This window comes from Carcharodon carcharias, chromosome 19, assembly GCF_017639515.1.
Source record: "Carcharodon carcharias isolate sCarCar2 chromosome 19, sCarCar2.pri, whole genome shotgun sequence".
NCBI lineage: Eukaryota > Metazoa > Chordata > Chondrichthyes > Lamniformes > Lamnidae > Carcharodon > Carcharodon carcharias.
The window spans coordinates 40,870,575-40,886,411 of record NC_054485.1 but is presented as its reverse complement, the minus strand read 5'-3'; the positions used below and the strand labels follow the sequence as shown (position 1 = coordinate 40,886,411).

The 15,837-nt window shown below is 44.8% G+C and overlaps 1 protein-coding gene across 1 annotated transcript in view; it reads left to right on the top strand.

Annotated features, from left to right (window-relative positions):
* The window catches only part of csmd2 (CUB and Sushi multiple domains 2), a 736,338-nt gene that overhangs the window by 431,172 nt on the left and 289,329 nt on the right, over positions 1–15,837 (top strand). Inside the window, exons 25-27 of the mRNA XM_041212915.1 lie at positions 494–688; positions 13,938–14,054; positions 14,600–14,713. Of these exons, the coding sequence (XP_041068849.1) occupies positions 494–688; positions 13,938–14,054; positions 14,600–14,713 (426 nt within the window). The remainder of the gene's footprint in view (positions 1–493; positions 689–13,937; positions 14,055–14,599; positions 14,714–15,837) is intronic.

Below are 15,837 nucleotides of genomic sequence, written 5' to 3'. Positions count from 1 at the left end.
CGGAGGCTGCGGAAAGAAGATGAGGTGAGGCCATGGAGGAATTTGTAATTGGGAAGTAGATTTGAATTTGATCTGTTGGTGGCAAGGCATATTTGTGTATGTTATATATACATAGATGTGGGAACATTTCAAAGAAGTATTTTATCACCTGTAAATTGCTTTTGGACATTCTGAAGCCATGAAAGGTATTATGTAAATGGGCATGTCTTTGTTTCATTCGTCGTGATTCTTATATCATCTAACATGTAAGGAAATTGTATTTGACAGATGTTTAGGTGAACACCACTGATTTATAGCGCAGAATATCCAGGAAAATGTGTTGTTAGAAGCAACTGTTTCGTTTGAGTTCTTAGTGTTGTAATATCAGAAATTGCCTTTCATAATACAGTTGCAGAATCAAGAGGTTGTCATCATCAAATTTTCACGGAATTAGTTTTTGCCAAGAAATAAATGGCAAATGAATTTAAAAATCTAACATTTTTTCTTATTAAAGAAAACCCCAGGGAATCTTGCTTTGATCCTGGAACCATCAAGAACGGCACTAGGGTGGGAACATACCTCAAGCTTGGATCCACGGTGACCTTTTACTGTGACAGCGGCTATGAAATTGTTGGGTATTCAACTCTGACTTGCATCATGGGAGGAGATGGAAAACCTTCCTGGAACAAGCCTGTTCCATCCTGTTCAGGTAACTGGAAAAGTTCAGTCCAGTTATATGTGTACAAAATACAATTTGCTTTGCAGTAGTCACCATTCATTTGCTATAAGAGAAAGTGGTTTCTTCCCCTCCACCATTATATTTTACAAATCATTTCGTTCCTGGTTTTGCAGCTGCCAACGTGACATATCATCATTAGTGCCCTGGGCAACTCATTTCTTTAAGAATTTTGCCGTGGAGCTTTATTAAAGCAGCACTGCTTGCTTCACTCTCTAATTTTTCTTACAATGATTATATCCTCATCAACTCCCTGCATGACATGGTTAGTATTGATGGCTCATTATAGGATTCACAATAGAGACTTTGGATGAATTTTTTTATCTTCACCACGGTTACAGTAATTTCATGGAATAGATCTTCTCCTTATTATACAACCCGCCCAGTTTTCATTCTGTGATATGGAAACCAGATGAGTTCTATAATGGGTGATCTGCTGGGCCAGATTTCCATGCATGCGATGAATGTAAAAATTTATGTCCCCATGTTGTGTTTGTTTGTGTCACAGGCTATTTTATTGTACAAGAGAAACAGGCCGGCACACGTCTTTGTATAATGTGCAGTCATGCTCGAAAGTAGATTATTGGCTCAAAGATCATATTATAAAAGAGCAAGTGACCATGCTCTGTTAAGTGAACTATACTGATTGGGTGGAATCCAAACTAACATATGAAAAAGATACCTATTAGCAAAGAATAAAAGCCATGAAACCCAGCTACCACCATTTACTTTTATGAAACAGGAAATAATTATGAAAGTGCAGCCTGTAAACATCAGAAAACCGACCATTCAGATCACTCAGGAGATCTTTTTGCAAAGTGTTTTCAGTGCCACGCATGTTTCCTGAATTTTCTAAAGATGATATTTTCAATATAATCACATCACAAGTTAATAATTTATATTCAATTACTAACCTTACTGGTACAGTTGTCTCTGTAGTGATTTCTTCCTTAGGGTTACCTCTTTCAGGGGCTTAAGCCTATGGTTCCAATGCTTCCCTGAGCTTTACTTTGGAAACTGGGCTCTAATATCCTTTTTTCCTCCTTAAAATGAGGCTTTATCAGGCATCTGCAACATGCCTTATTCTCCTCAAATTTTTCATTTTGTATTTTTTGTCTGATTTGAATTATTTGACATTTGTTTCTGCTCCATTGCTGACTGAAGTGCTAAATATTCATTCTGTTCTTTTTATCAGTTACTTCTCCTCTTGAAAATCAAGTGACTCAATCACGAGCAACAGGGCATTTGTAAAATATAGTACTTTTACCTGGAATTTCAAAATATGCTGTAAAGTGCTTCGGTAATTAGAAAACAACATCCTGTGGCTCACTCTGTGCAACACCATGGAAGAGCAAGCTATTATATCGAGAACAGTTTGAGTTAGGAACATAACTGACATGAAAACTAAAAGCACTGTTACTTTCTAATAATTTTAACCTGTTGTTTTACACTGATTTCTTACGTTGACTTGTTTATTATGCATTGTCATTATTGGAATGCTTTCATGATCTAGATTTTAATCTGACTGTTCTACCTGACTATAATTTATGAAAGATATGGTGGTTCTTCACTTTTATTTTGAGACCAGCTTCAACCCTCCCCCTGTCAGCGTTCGGGTCATTCAATTTACCTGGAACCTCACAATGTGCAGGGAGATCTGTCTCCATTTATTCTCTAGCCTCCCCCAGCAACCCTGGATCTCATTGTTGTTGTGGTACACATTCCAGCCCTCCCTCTAAACCTATTGATGTTGATGTCCCTATGCCACATATGGACCTCACTTCTCCCCATCTTGAGGCTTTGTGCATTGTCACATACAGAGGCGAGCCCCCACAAGGAGAGCTTCAAGTACCTACCCCACCACCCCCCCATTACCTTTCCCCCAGCTACAGGCTGCAGATATCTCCCCTAACCATGACCGTTCCATCTGTAGCCAAGTACAGAACTAGACAAGCCCATGGACACCGACTGTAAAAACGCCCTGCATACCAAGCTGTGCCTTATCCCAATTGAGCACACAGGCCTTGCCCCTTGCTAGAGTGGGAGGAGGCCTCACCTGAGGTCAAGGATCCAAGGTCCAGGGGAGCCTCAGCAAGAACCAGAGAATCAGGAGAATAGACCCATACCACGGACGGGACTTGCTTGACCAAGGATCTACCAGATGCCCCCTCCACAAGGTTCATCAATATTTGAGGTTTACTCTAGATTTAATGGGTTTGCAGCTATCTCAGACTTCCTAGAGTCTATGGTGTTATCAATTGCACCCATGTATCTTTGAGGGCTCTGTGGCATCAGCCCCTAATGTTTATCAAACATAAAGGGTTCCGCTTTATCAATGTCCAACTGGTGTGTGATCATCGGAAGCACAAAATGCACGTTTGTGACAAGTACCCTGGGAGCTCCCATGTCTCGTGCATCTTGAGTCACTGGCAAGTGCCTCACATATTCGAAGGGTCTCAGTGTACACAGGGATGGCTGCTTGGGGGTAAGGGGTACCCAATCAAACCATGGCTCATGACACCTGTGCGTCAGCCTCAGAGTGCCTTGGAGGAGAGGTACAATGAAGCATATAGTCCCAAATGATCCATAATCAAGCAGACCGCATATAGCCCCAAATGATCCATAATCAAGCAGACTATTGGCATCCTGAATGTGTGCTTTCGATGTTAAGACCGCACAGTTGGGCCTCTGCAGTACTCTCCGGATAGGGTCTCCCGCATCATCATTGTAGGTTGTGCTCTTCACAACCTGGTGCTTCAAAGCAGTGATCCCTTGCCATAGGGAGAAATGGAGGAGGATGAGAGCTCATCTGATGATGAGGAGCAGCAACGCCAGGAGCCTGAGTGGTGTGTTGCAAGCAATAAGGGTTATAAACCCTTAGCACACACTTCCAACAAAGACTTTGACACATCTCCCTGACATCAGACAAGGGCCCGGAAACTATCTTCTGCGAAGTTGACATCGCATTAATGTGAATCTCACAAAGAGGGGTTATTACTGAGTGGGAGGATGTTCAACCTTCCCAACAAGAGGACACATGTAAATAATCACAACGCCTTCAGATGACCAATCCATTCTCCTTAACATCAAATGTATTTATGAAAGTGCAAGACTTCTACAGTGACTGCATACCCGTGACCCAGAAGTGATTTCAATATTATTTAATTTTCGTAAACCTGCCACTACACCTGGGTACAGCCCCAACATCCACAGCAAAGGTGGAGGCAGCCTGCTGGTTGCTACGTCCTGTTGTCTATGATGAACTTAGAGGACACCCTTTGGTAGCCCAAGACCTGGAGGGCCCCGGCCTGATAAGGGCTCAGGAGCAGATGCACCTTCCTCGTCTGAGCAGCTGGAGTGGATGGAGTCCCAGGCAGAGGGGATTCGGAGCGGCTGGATACCCTTAGTGTGTTCAGAGTGTCCGGCTGATACTCATCTTCCCTGTGGGTGCTTGAAGGTCCTTCTCTGACTCCTTGAGGAGAAGGGGAACCTGGTGTGAGGTCAAGGTGCCCCACCCCCTCTTGCCTAGCCACTGATGGATCCCACCAATGTCTGTAGCTATGGAGTCCGTGACTGAACACAAATCTGGCAAAACTTGCTGGACCAAGGTTTCCATAGCGGTCACCATTCTTCCCATGGTAACCTTGAGGTGCTTGCAAGTCAGAGCCACAATATCGGACAGGATGCAGATGGACACCTTCATCCTTTGCTTTAGTCTGCTGAGTGACTCTTACATCTTTGCCTGATGCTACGCCGCATGTTGTTGCATCTTCAGCATTGTCTTGGCAGCTGCTTGTAGGGGCTCAACATCTGTTCGGATTTCAGTGGGACTGATTTCCAACAGTCCTCTGAGTGCCAGGGAACCTGAGCTGTCACTGCCTCCACCTGCTGTTGAGATGTGTCAGTGAAGTGTTCTCCAGAAGGTGACCCTGAGCCTAATCTAGAACTATGAACCATCGAAGTGTGTCTCTGCATTGGTGGTGGGTGTGGGTGAACGCAGTGATGGATCTTCTTCAGAGGCTTCCTCAACTTCCTCCTCTGAGGTGGCCTGGGGGCTGGGGCTGATTTGGCCCTTCACCTGTGCCTGAACCTCCTGGTGCCTATAAGAGAGAGAAGTTAGATTTAGTTCATGAGCTGGCATAAAATAGAATTGCATGTTACTCACTGTGAATGTCAGGATGTGATAAACTCATTGAGGTCTCATCTGTACTAGGTTGCCGGGATAAGCCGATCTCCTCTTCCCTACAGGAGAGATCCCTGTCCTCCCCAGCCAGCTTGGCAGTATCCTCCTTGAATGTAGTGAGGAGTATAATGTTGGCTGTCCCTCCTCCGTCTAGATTCTTTCCCTTCTGTTGTGAGCAAGCTTGGATTTCTTGAAGGCAAAAGAAAGGAATGTGATGAGAAGAGTTGGAGCTGAGATTGGGAAGCATCATGCCTCCTGTTTGTGGTGAGCTCTTCCTAGAAAGGGCTGAGGATGGAGTTTGTACAGCATGATAGATGAGATAGTGGTGATGTGACCCCATGAGATAGTCAATGCTGATATTTGCCCCCTGTCAATGTTGTATGAAACCTCTGAAGAATATAGCCTTTTGAGTACATGATGCCATGATGCAAGTGTGAGATTGGAGGGAGCTGAAGGTTGACTTACATTGGTGGAGTGGGTGAGATCATTCATCCTCTTCCTGCACTGAATAGCACTCCGGGTGCAGTAGCCAGCCGCGCTCACCTGACTTGCTATAGCCTCCAAGGCTGGAGAGGTGAGGCTGGCGTGCTTCTTGGAGTCATTCTTGTAGTTGAGGACATCCCGATGTTGCCATACTCCTCTTATTGATGCCTGGAGGGGCGTCATTGCAGAAAGAGGGTGCAGCCTTCTTATTTTTGTTTACAGCCATCTCAGTGGGTCTCCTGGAGACAGCTGGACTGGAGAGAATGAAATATGTGCGCTTGGGTGACATTTAACTATGGCGCCTAGGCCTTCGACCCCATTAGGTAACAGTGTGGTGGACGAATCTGTTCCTGACCTGCCATGTGATTTGAAGAGATACTTGCCTGTGTATAGTTAATGAGCTTCTGAGCGTGGAATCAGGCACAAATGCCTGTCATTCTGACCAGCAGAAAACACGCTGCGGAACCTGCCTGCCACAGCACTTAGTTTCAAAAACGGAAAGTTCCACCCATGATTAGGTCATTTTATTATATTTATTCATTAAGACACCTGACTGTCCTTTTAACTCTGGTTTCTTAATAAAAAGCCCAGTAATCTGAGTAAATTTAGTTTCAACGTATAATTAATTTTTGCACATTGGAAAAGTTAAGGCTAGAAATAACTATTGGTGATCATGGATACATGCTTTAATATTTTCTTGCGTCATTGTTCTGTGTGCACTTATAACATTAGGGTTCACACATTTCAAAGTAAACGGGCTGATACATAGGCCATATAACTCTTTGAGCCTGTTCCACTATTCACTGACATCATTGCTGATCTGCAACCTAACTTCACATATACTCTTGGCCCCATATCTCATAATATGTTTAGGATGACAAAAATCTATCAAAGTCAAATTTAAAATTAACAATTGATCTTGTGTCAAATCCATTTGTAGAAAGTGTCCCAAACCTATATCACCTTTTGTATGTAGAAGTGTTTCCTAATTTGAAAGATCTGGCTCTAATTTTCAGAAGATGCTTCTAGTTATAGGCTGCTCAGCCACTGAAAATAGTTTCTCTCCAACTACCCTATCTGTCCCCCTTAAAACCTTGAAATTTGGGTCAAATCACCTCTTAACCTTCAAATTTCTAGTAAATACAAGCTAGTTTGTAGTGTCTGTCTTAGATTCCAGGTATGCTGGTAGACCTATGCTGTGCTTCCTCCAAAGCCAATATATCCTACCTAAGGCATGATGCCCAGAACTGCTCACATTGCTCCAGGTGTGGTTTAATCAGGGCTTTGCATAAGTGAAGCACAACCTCTATACCCTTGTATTCTATTCCTATAGAAAGAAAGGCCAGCATTCCATTAGCCTTTTTGATTATTTTCTGTAACTGTTCTTGACATTTTAATGGTCTGTGTGCATGGACCCCCAAGTCTCTTTTGATGTCCAGAATTACTTTATTTAGTAAGTACCCTGCTATAACCTTTTTATGTCCAAAGTGGATGACCTCACATTTGCCTCCACTGAAATCTATTTACCACAGTTTTGCCCATTAACTTAATCTATTAATATCTGTTTGTAATTTTGTGCTTCCATCCAAATTGTTTATAATACCATTTATGTCTGTGGCATCAGCAAACTTGATTATGTGATTTCCTATTCCATCATCTCTGTCATTAATAAATACAGTAAATAGTTGAAGCCCCAACACAAATCTTTGCAGGAAACCATTAGTCACATTCTGCCAATTAGAGTACCCATCCATTATACCCACCCTCTGCCCCCTGCTAATCAACCAATTTCCAAACCAGGTCAATAATTAGTTTTCAGTTCCATGAGCTTCAACTTTAGCTCACAGTCTCTATAAGGTACTTCATCTAATGCCTTCTAGAGGTCCAAATAAATAACATTCATAGACATCCCCCTGCCCACAGCTTTTGTTACCTCTCCAAAAAATTCAATCAGGCATGACTTACCCTTTACAAATCCAAGCTGTCTTTCTCTGATCAGCTGGAAAGTTTCAAGGTGTTCAATCACCCTATTCTTACTCTAGACATTTCCCTCTCTTCACGTTCCTCAATAGCAGAGTAACGTGCAGTTTTCCAATCTCAAGGAGCAGTTCCTGAATTTGGATAACTTTGAAAGACTAGAGTTAGGACATGTTCATTATTCTCACCTGCTCCCTTTGAACCCTGGGATGAAAACTAGTCCTGGGAGTTTGTCACCTTTTAAAGACTTGGGGGTCCATGCACACAAACCATCATTATTTTTTTTCATTAATGTTATTTTATCACGTTAATTTTAGCAAATCTCTGTCCCTGAATCCCTAATGTAACACCTTTGTTTAAATAGGAAACAGAAGAAATTATGCTGATATCATAAGGTGATGTCAAGTATTACCACTGATAGTCTATTCACTGGTGTTAGACTGCAAACTTTCTCCATTTGCCACCTTTTGACACACCCCATGTGATGTGCAATTGCAATTCACTGGGGCAGTGGGGAAACATCAGATTTTAAACAAGGGAGTGAATTTTCCAGGAAGCCTTTCCATGTTAAAGCTTTGGCATTGGACATGTGTCATGCCCATACAAACATGAGAAATGTCATTTCTTTGCCAGGCAAACAGGAAAAGTTTTCAAGGCTGAGAGAACACTGCCGCTTAGAGGGTGATTGTATCCAAAATATTTTATAAAAAAAAAACATTTGGGTTCAAATGAACACTTTCTTTTGCATCTTAGTCATTGTGTGCATTGATGTCTTAAACAATTGATCAATTCTTCAAGCATTGCTGATGTTTGCTGAAGCTTTCTCTTATACCTTGAGGAGAAATAAACCACAACCAGTAGAAAAGACAGTGGTCATAATGTCAGGAAATTATAATCTCAGACAGATTCTTGGCAATGTTTCTGGAGCTGCAAAACAATGGTAATCGGCAGAATATTCCATGCCTGCTGGTGTCAGGCGTGTTCGGCGGCGTGATCGGACAATGTGGCGGGAAGGCCAGAAATTGGTTTCATGATGTTGTGAAGCTGCTTTGCAATCATCCACTCTGCCCCTCAACGTCGGGCCACATTTGCTGCCGTCGGACATTGGGAACCTCATTGTAATACATCTGCATATCATTTTAAGCCCATCCTGTCGGAACCACCCTCGAGCGCTGGATCATCTGCTCACGTCGGCAGAAAAAAACACTGCAAAACACGTCGTGACAGCTGTGACGTGCAGAAGTTGAGACTTACTGTCAGGGCCTTGCTCACAGCGCAGACTCCTGAGGAGCAGAAGATGCTGGAGCCTGAGAGCAATTGGACCCTGGACATGGCTCCGCTGTGAAGCACTTCACAGAAGCTGGAAAGTCACCGTTGTTGGTCTGCTTACAACAGGGGGAGAGGAAGGAGTACTGGAGGGGTGGGAGAAGAAGGTATAGGATTGACTGGGAGAGGAAGGTGTGTCGGGTTGTTGGGAGTGTGGTTGAAGTTTGGAGTGTGGAGGAACAAAGATGTTGGGGGGTTGGGACAGGGGGAGGGATTACGGGGTTTTGGGGCAGAAGATGGCAATTGGGGAGGTAGGTCTAAGGGGGGAGGAAGGTGTAAGGGCAGGAATTCAAAGGGGAGAAGGAGTCAAGGGGGAGGAAGGAGTCCGGGGGGAAGAAGGAGTCCAGAGAGGTTAAGGAATAAGGGTGGCAGAAGCAGTAAGGGTGGAGGAAGGAATCAGGAAGGGGGAAAGACTAGGGGCGGGGGGTGGGGGAGGACAAGGACGAAGGGGGGTGGGGAGTCTGTGGGGGTGGGGAGGAGTCCAAGGGGGGAGATGTTGAGCCCATGACTCCCTTCTGGGGAGTGAACTGAGGGTGGCCGTGGTAAGAGGGAATGGTGAGAATGATCGAGGGCAAAGTGTGATGGTAGGGTTGGAGGGTCAGAGTGCAATAGTATCGATATAAGTGACGGTGAGGGTAGTTGGTGGGGACTGATAGGCAGACAGGGACCCTGGCGGTGGGAAGGAGGAGTTCGGGAAGGTTAACGTGGGTGGGTATGGGATTTTCGGGAAGGAAGGGAACATGCACGTTCACCAGGATGTCCCCAATAGAAAACGGTTGTGACTGATAGGTCACGGTGGGGAGGTGGAAGGTAATACCTGGGGCTTCGAGAGTGATGGGTAAAGAAAATGGGTGACTGGGGGAGGGGAAAGGACGGGAGAGCACAAGAGAAACTGTAGCACTGTCAGGCTGACTAAATCAAAAGCAAAATGAGAGTGGGGGGTGAGAATAGGTGCTGCATGGGAGTGTGATCAGTGGGTGGGGAGAGATGCAGTTCAGCTCAGACAGTCAACTAAATTCGAACCCCAGCAGGCAGCATTGAAAATGCTCAGGACATTGAGATGAGTGTGATGCAGGAAGGATCCATGTGTGTGGGAGAGTGCTTGCACGAGACCCTGAAAGGCCCTGCCACCACACACACACTTCTCCCTCTAGAATCATTCATGGGCCGCTGTGTGCAGCTTGTTGTTGGGGGGGGTGGTGTGCAGAGGGATGCAGTGGGAGAACTCATGAAGGCTGTAAATGAATCTGAAAGACACCATTACCCATTATTCAGTGAAAGTGAATATATTTTCAGATTATAAAGTGACAAAGTGTGTTCACCCATTCAACCCATGCAGAATTCCTTAACTTTCCAATGCCTTAGACTTCCAGGTGCTGCCCTGATATCCACAGCAGGGGTGGAGACAGCCTGTGCAATGGTTGGCCCTGTTGCGTCTGTGGCATGGGTCCTCTGGAGAGCTGAGGCCTTGGGGGCCCCGGCTTGCTTTGGCTGTCCTCCTGTGGGCCAACTGCCCCCTAACAGAGGATAAGGTTGAGGGGTCACAGGCAAAGCAGATTCAGAGGTAGTGGACAGCCTCTGAGATTCCTGAGTGGATGAGCCAGGGTTGTCCAGCTGCTGCTCCTCCCTTCAAGTATGCAAGGGCCTCAGCTTGACTCCTTGAAGGGAAGGATCAACTTGGGGGACGTCAAGGTGCTCTGTTTCCTTCTCAGGTTGCCACCACAGGAACTCACCCATGGCTACAGTGATGGAGTGCAGTTCTGCATGCATCTCTGCATTCTGCTGGACCAGGGTCACCATTATGTCCATAATCCTTCCCTTGGATACCTCCATATGCACATTTGGGCACCACTTCATCAGCAAGAAGGCGGATGCACTCCTCTGACTCTCTTGTCACGCTGTTGAGGGTTTTCAACAGCACTGCATGATGTTTCCCCACCTTCTGCTGAATCTCCAGGATGTGTTTGATAGCCATATCCAGAGGCTTTTCATATGACTCAGACCTGACAGATGCCTCTTCCCCAGCAGTTCTCCAAGTGTCAGGGAGCTCGGCTGAACCTGTGTCCTCCTGCTGTGGACACTTGTCCATTCGGAGACCACCAGATTGTGAACCCAAGCCTGATCTAGATCTAGGTCCCACCGATGTGTGTGTCTCTGCACTGGTGGAGGGTGCGGGTAAATGCTGTGATGGGTCTTCCAGACTGCTTATTTCCAGCTCTTCATTGGTCCTCTTGGCTGGAGGTGAGGACGTGGATGGAGCAAGGAACTGGCTGGCTAAGGGTGTTGGTCGCTTGGCCGAGCTCTCTGTCAGCCAAAGTAGAGATAATTAGTGCATGGCAGCAGAGTCAGAAGCAGGAGAAAGAGCACTCACATATGCGCTGAGGGAGGGATGATGTGGTGCAGGATCCTCACGAGGGTGTTCACCACCAACATCACCGTCGCCTCAGACACGGTGTGCATCCTCACCAGTCTGGGTGATGTCACACTCCTCAAAGTGAGTGAGGGGCCTAATGTGGGCCACTCCACCCCCAGCCTGGGACTTCTCCCTGCTGTTGTGAGCCAGCTTCTCCTGCATGAAAGCAGACAGAGAGAGTGTGAGCAGGACACATGGCCTACATAGAATGTTTGTGTGGTGAGCGGAGACACGGACGGGATGGGGATACAAGCTCTAGAGGACATGGGCGTGATGAAGATGTGAGGGTTTGTATGAGAGTTAGTGGTGCTGTGCCTTGCGGTGTGAGATCTCTGTGGATGTGTGATGGGTTTGTGAGTGTGTGAGTTGAGAGTGATGAGAAGAGTGACTTACCCTGACAGAACAGATGAGACCATTCATCTTGTTGCGGCACTTAGTGGCTGTCCTCTTTTGGAGAGCACTGGCACTGGCCACCGCTGCCACTGCTCCCATGCTGTTGTTGCCAATCCTTCAGCCAGAGCGGGGGTAGAGAACATCACGGCAGGTCTCCACTGTGACCAAAAGGCATTTGAGGGATGCGTCATTAAACTGGAGGGGGCTGCAGTCTTCTTGTATTCTGGCTGTGTCTTCTTTGCAGCAGCTGTGGGCTGGAAGCACTGAGAGGTGTGCATATAGCTGCACTTAAATATGGTGCCCCGCGTGATGAAGCGGCGCGGTGATAGCGTGGCCACCTTTGAAACAGCGTGTTTCCCCGGAATGAATAATTAACACGGCGGGTTTGCGACGATACGGCGCGAAAAGTCGCCATTGCGGCTGGCGGGTCAAATGTCCTTTTTCCCGACCGCTACCGCACTTAGTGAAAACCTGGGGTGATTCCACCCAGTGTCCTTGAGTATAGCAGCCTAGGGAATCACAAGACCATAAGACATAGGAGCAGAAATTAGGCCATTTGGCCCATCAAGTCTGCTCCGCCATTCAATCATGGCTGATAACTTTCTCAACCCCATTCTCCCGCCTTCTCCCCGTAACCTTTGATCCCCTTACCAATCAAGAACCTTTCTATCTCGGTCTTAAATACACTCAATGACCTGGCCTCTACACCCTTCTGTGGCAATGAATTCCATAGATTTACCACGCTCTGGCTAAATAGGTTTCTCCTCGTCTCTGTTCTAAAAGGTCTTCCCTTTACTCTGAGGCTGTGCCCTCAGGTCCTAGTCTTCGTACTAATGGAAACATCTTCCCCACGTCCACTCTATCCAGGCCTTTCAGTATTCTGTAAGTTTCAGTCAGATCCCCCCTCATCCTTCTAAACTCCATCGAGTATAGACCCAGAGTCCTCAAACATTCCTCGTATGTTAAGCCTTTCATTCCTGGGATCATTCTCGTGAACCTCCAATGGACTCTCTCCAGGGCCAGCACATCCTTCCTGAGATATGGGGCCCAAAATTACTCTCAATATTCTAAATGTGGTCTGACCAGAGCCTTATAAAGCCTCAGCAGCACATCAATGCTTTTATATTCTAGTCCTCACAAAATAAATACCAACATTGCATTTGCCTTTCTAACTACCGACTCAACCTGTGAGTTAACCTTAAGAGAATCCTGGACCAGAACTCCCAAGTCCCTTTGCACTCCAGATTTCTAAATTCTCTCCCTCTATTCTTCCTATTAAAGTGCATGATCTCACACTTCCCCACATTGTATTCCATCTGCCACTTCTTTGCCCATTCTCCTAACCTGTCCAAATCCTTCTGCAGCCTCCCCACCTCCTCAATACTACTTGTCCCTCCACCTATCTTTGTATCGTCTGCAAACTTAGCCAGGATGCCCTCAGTTCCTTCATCTAGATCATTCGTGTATAAAGTGAAAAGTTGTGGTCCCAACACTGAGCCCTGTGCAACTCCATTAGTCACCGGCCGCCATCCTGAGAAGGACTCCCTTATCACCACTCTCTGCCTCCTGCCAGACAGCCAATCTTCTATCCATGCTAATACCTTGCCTCTAACACCATGGGCTCTTATCTTACTGAGCAGCCTCCTGTGTGGCACCTTGTCAAAGGCCTTCTGGAAGTCCAAGTAGATAAGATCCATTGACTCTCCTTTGTCTAACCTATTCATTACCTCCTAGAACAGAGACGAGGAGAAACTTATTTAGCCAGATTTGTCAGGCATGACCTCCCCTTGATGAAACCATGCTTACTTTGCCCTATTTTATCATGCACTTTCAAGTATTCTGAAATCTCATCCTTAATAAAGGACTCTAAAATCTTGCCAGCGACCGAGGTCAGGCTAATCGGCCTGTAATTTCCTGTCTTTTGCCTCATTCCCTTCTTAAACAGGGGGGGTTACATTAGCGATTTTCCAGTCCTCTGGGACCCTCCCTGACTCCAGTGATTCCTGAAAGATCACCACTAATGCCTCCACTATCTCTTCAGCTATCTCCTTCAGAACCCTGGGGTGTAATCCATCTGGCCCAGGGATGAATTTTTGCTGTGTCTCCCAAATTACTCCCAGAAAATCCTGCCATTGCTGTTCCATTGTCTTTCCTGCTAGGCTCATCTCCCAGTCAATTCTGGCCAGCTCCAGTTGTTTGCAGCAGTCTTGGTAAATGGAACATTATGATGCTGGAGAGGTGGGCGTGAAAGGCAACAATTGGATGTAATAAATGCTCACAGACTACCATATTATGGTTCAATTTAAATAGTTATAAAGTACTAGGATTAGGATTTATTAATGCATAATTTGCTGCCAGCCAAAGAGAAGCTGCATTATCCTACATTGGAAAGGATGATTGTTGCATTTTGTGTCATTTTTAAAACGGTTCCCTGCTTTATTTTCCAGCTCCATGTGGAGGCCAGTACTCTGTATCAGAAGGTGTGATTTTATCTCCAAACTATCCGAAGAACTACACTGGTGGACAGACATGTTTATATTCCATTATTGTACCTAAGGACTACGGTATGGACATTTATCTCATTGAAACAACCTTATCTAAGTTAATTGATTCCTGCTCATCTATAATACATCTCCATTGCACAATTCTCATTCTATATTATTATAAAGACGACCTGCTAAGATTGTGCATTTTTAATGTAGTATTTCTGTTCTTGTCTGTTACTAAGCAATCTTTTCCATTTTCTCTTTCCCTATCATTTATTAAGTGTTAAATTAGCTTTGTATTCATAAAGGACTCATCAGTAGCACAGTGAGCCATGTTTTAATCTATTTATCTGTATCCTTCAAGCTACTACTTCCTCTTTTTCTCAACCCTTGCACAGACATAGAAGTCGTAGGAACATTGCTGAGGACTGTTAATTGAAATAATTTAAGTTCATTTTGTTTGTGTTTTGAAGATGGGTCTTGGTCTAAAGCAATCTGATTATAAAGTAATGCTGAGAGGCCTGAAAGTGTCACAGGACATAAAATAAAACGTCAATTAATGTTTGAATTTCAATGTCAATCTCTCTTTCATTGATGGATGTGTTGTCTTTTCTCCTGTGCAGTGGTATTTGGCCAGTTTACATACTTTCAAACAGCCCTGAATGACGTGGTGGAAGTGCACGATGGCCCAACCCAACATTCGCGACTCCTCAGCTCACTCTCTGGCTCCCATACAGGTAGTTCCATATCACTGGGCAAAAAAAAAATCACATACAAGCAAAATTATCCTTGGAGTATAATTGAAACCTATCGTCTACTCCATTAATTCAAGTGTTTAAAGTAGAAAATGACCGAGGGCATTACAGTGTAATGAAATATTGCACCACGGCACTTTCAATCCCTTAGTGCAGTGCCAGTGACTGGTGTAGCAGCAACCCAGTGTGAGTAGCTAGTGAAGTATCTGTACAGTGAGAGTGACTGCTACAGTATCATTATTGAGTATATTAAAGGCAGAGATGGACAGATTTTTGGTCTCTCAGGGAATCGAGAGATATGGGAGTGGGCGGTAAATTGTTAAGGTAGAAGACCAACCATGATTATATTGAAAGGTGGGATAGGCTCGAGGGGCCAGATAGTCAACTGCTGCTCCTATTTTCAATCTTATGGGACTTCTATAAACAAATCATGTTGAAGTGCAGATATTCTAGATCCAACTAATAGTACAATGAAAGGGCCACATTGCTAATATGGACAGGAAAACAGGGAAAGGAATGTTAGGAGACACATTGGGGGACAATTACAGAAGGAAATTAAAATGGTTCAAACCTTAGCATTCCAGAAGGACCTGATGTTATTGGTTTCAACAGGATATTCAATGCTTCATAAAGTTCACACATTCAAGAATCAAAGTCTAGCTCTTGCGAGCGAGTACTTTGAGAAGAGATTTTAGTTTAAACAAGTATTCTTAATTCCTGAAGCTGACCTCCTTCACATTCTCAATCTGCATAGTGTAAAGTTATGGCCTGCAAGGAAGCATGCTTTTGCTCCACTCAGTTAATCGTGACCTTGCTTCCTGTTCATTGTATTTTGTCCTTTTTTATTGCTAACTGAATTATTGCTCCTCTCAGCCAAATGATACTCCACTATCACCTTAAACTGAAACATCAAGTCTCAGCTCTAATCTGAAACTGGAGAATTAATCATGCACTGATACTGCCAAATGAGGAATTCACTGTGGCCTTTACAAGGCTAGATAAGTCACATACAGTTATATTGAAAATGGTTTTAAAATTTATATTTTTTTCACAGTTAGCCCATCCACTGTCCATAAGTTCAGATTGTCCAACATCCAGCACTTGAT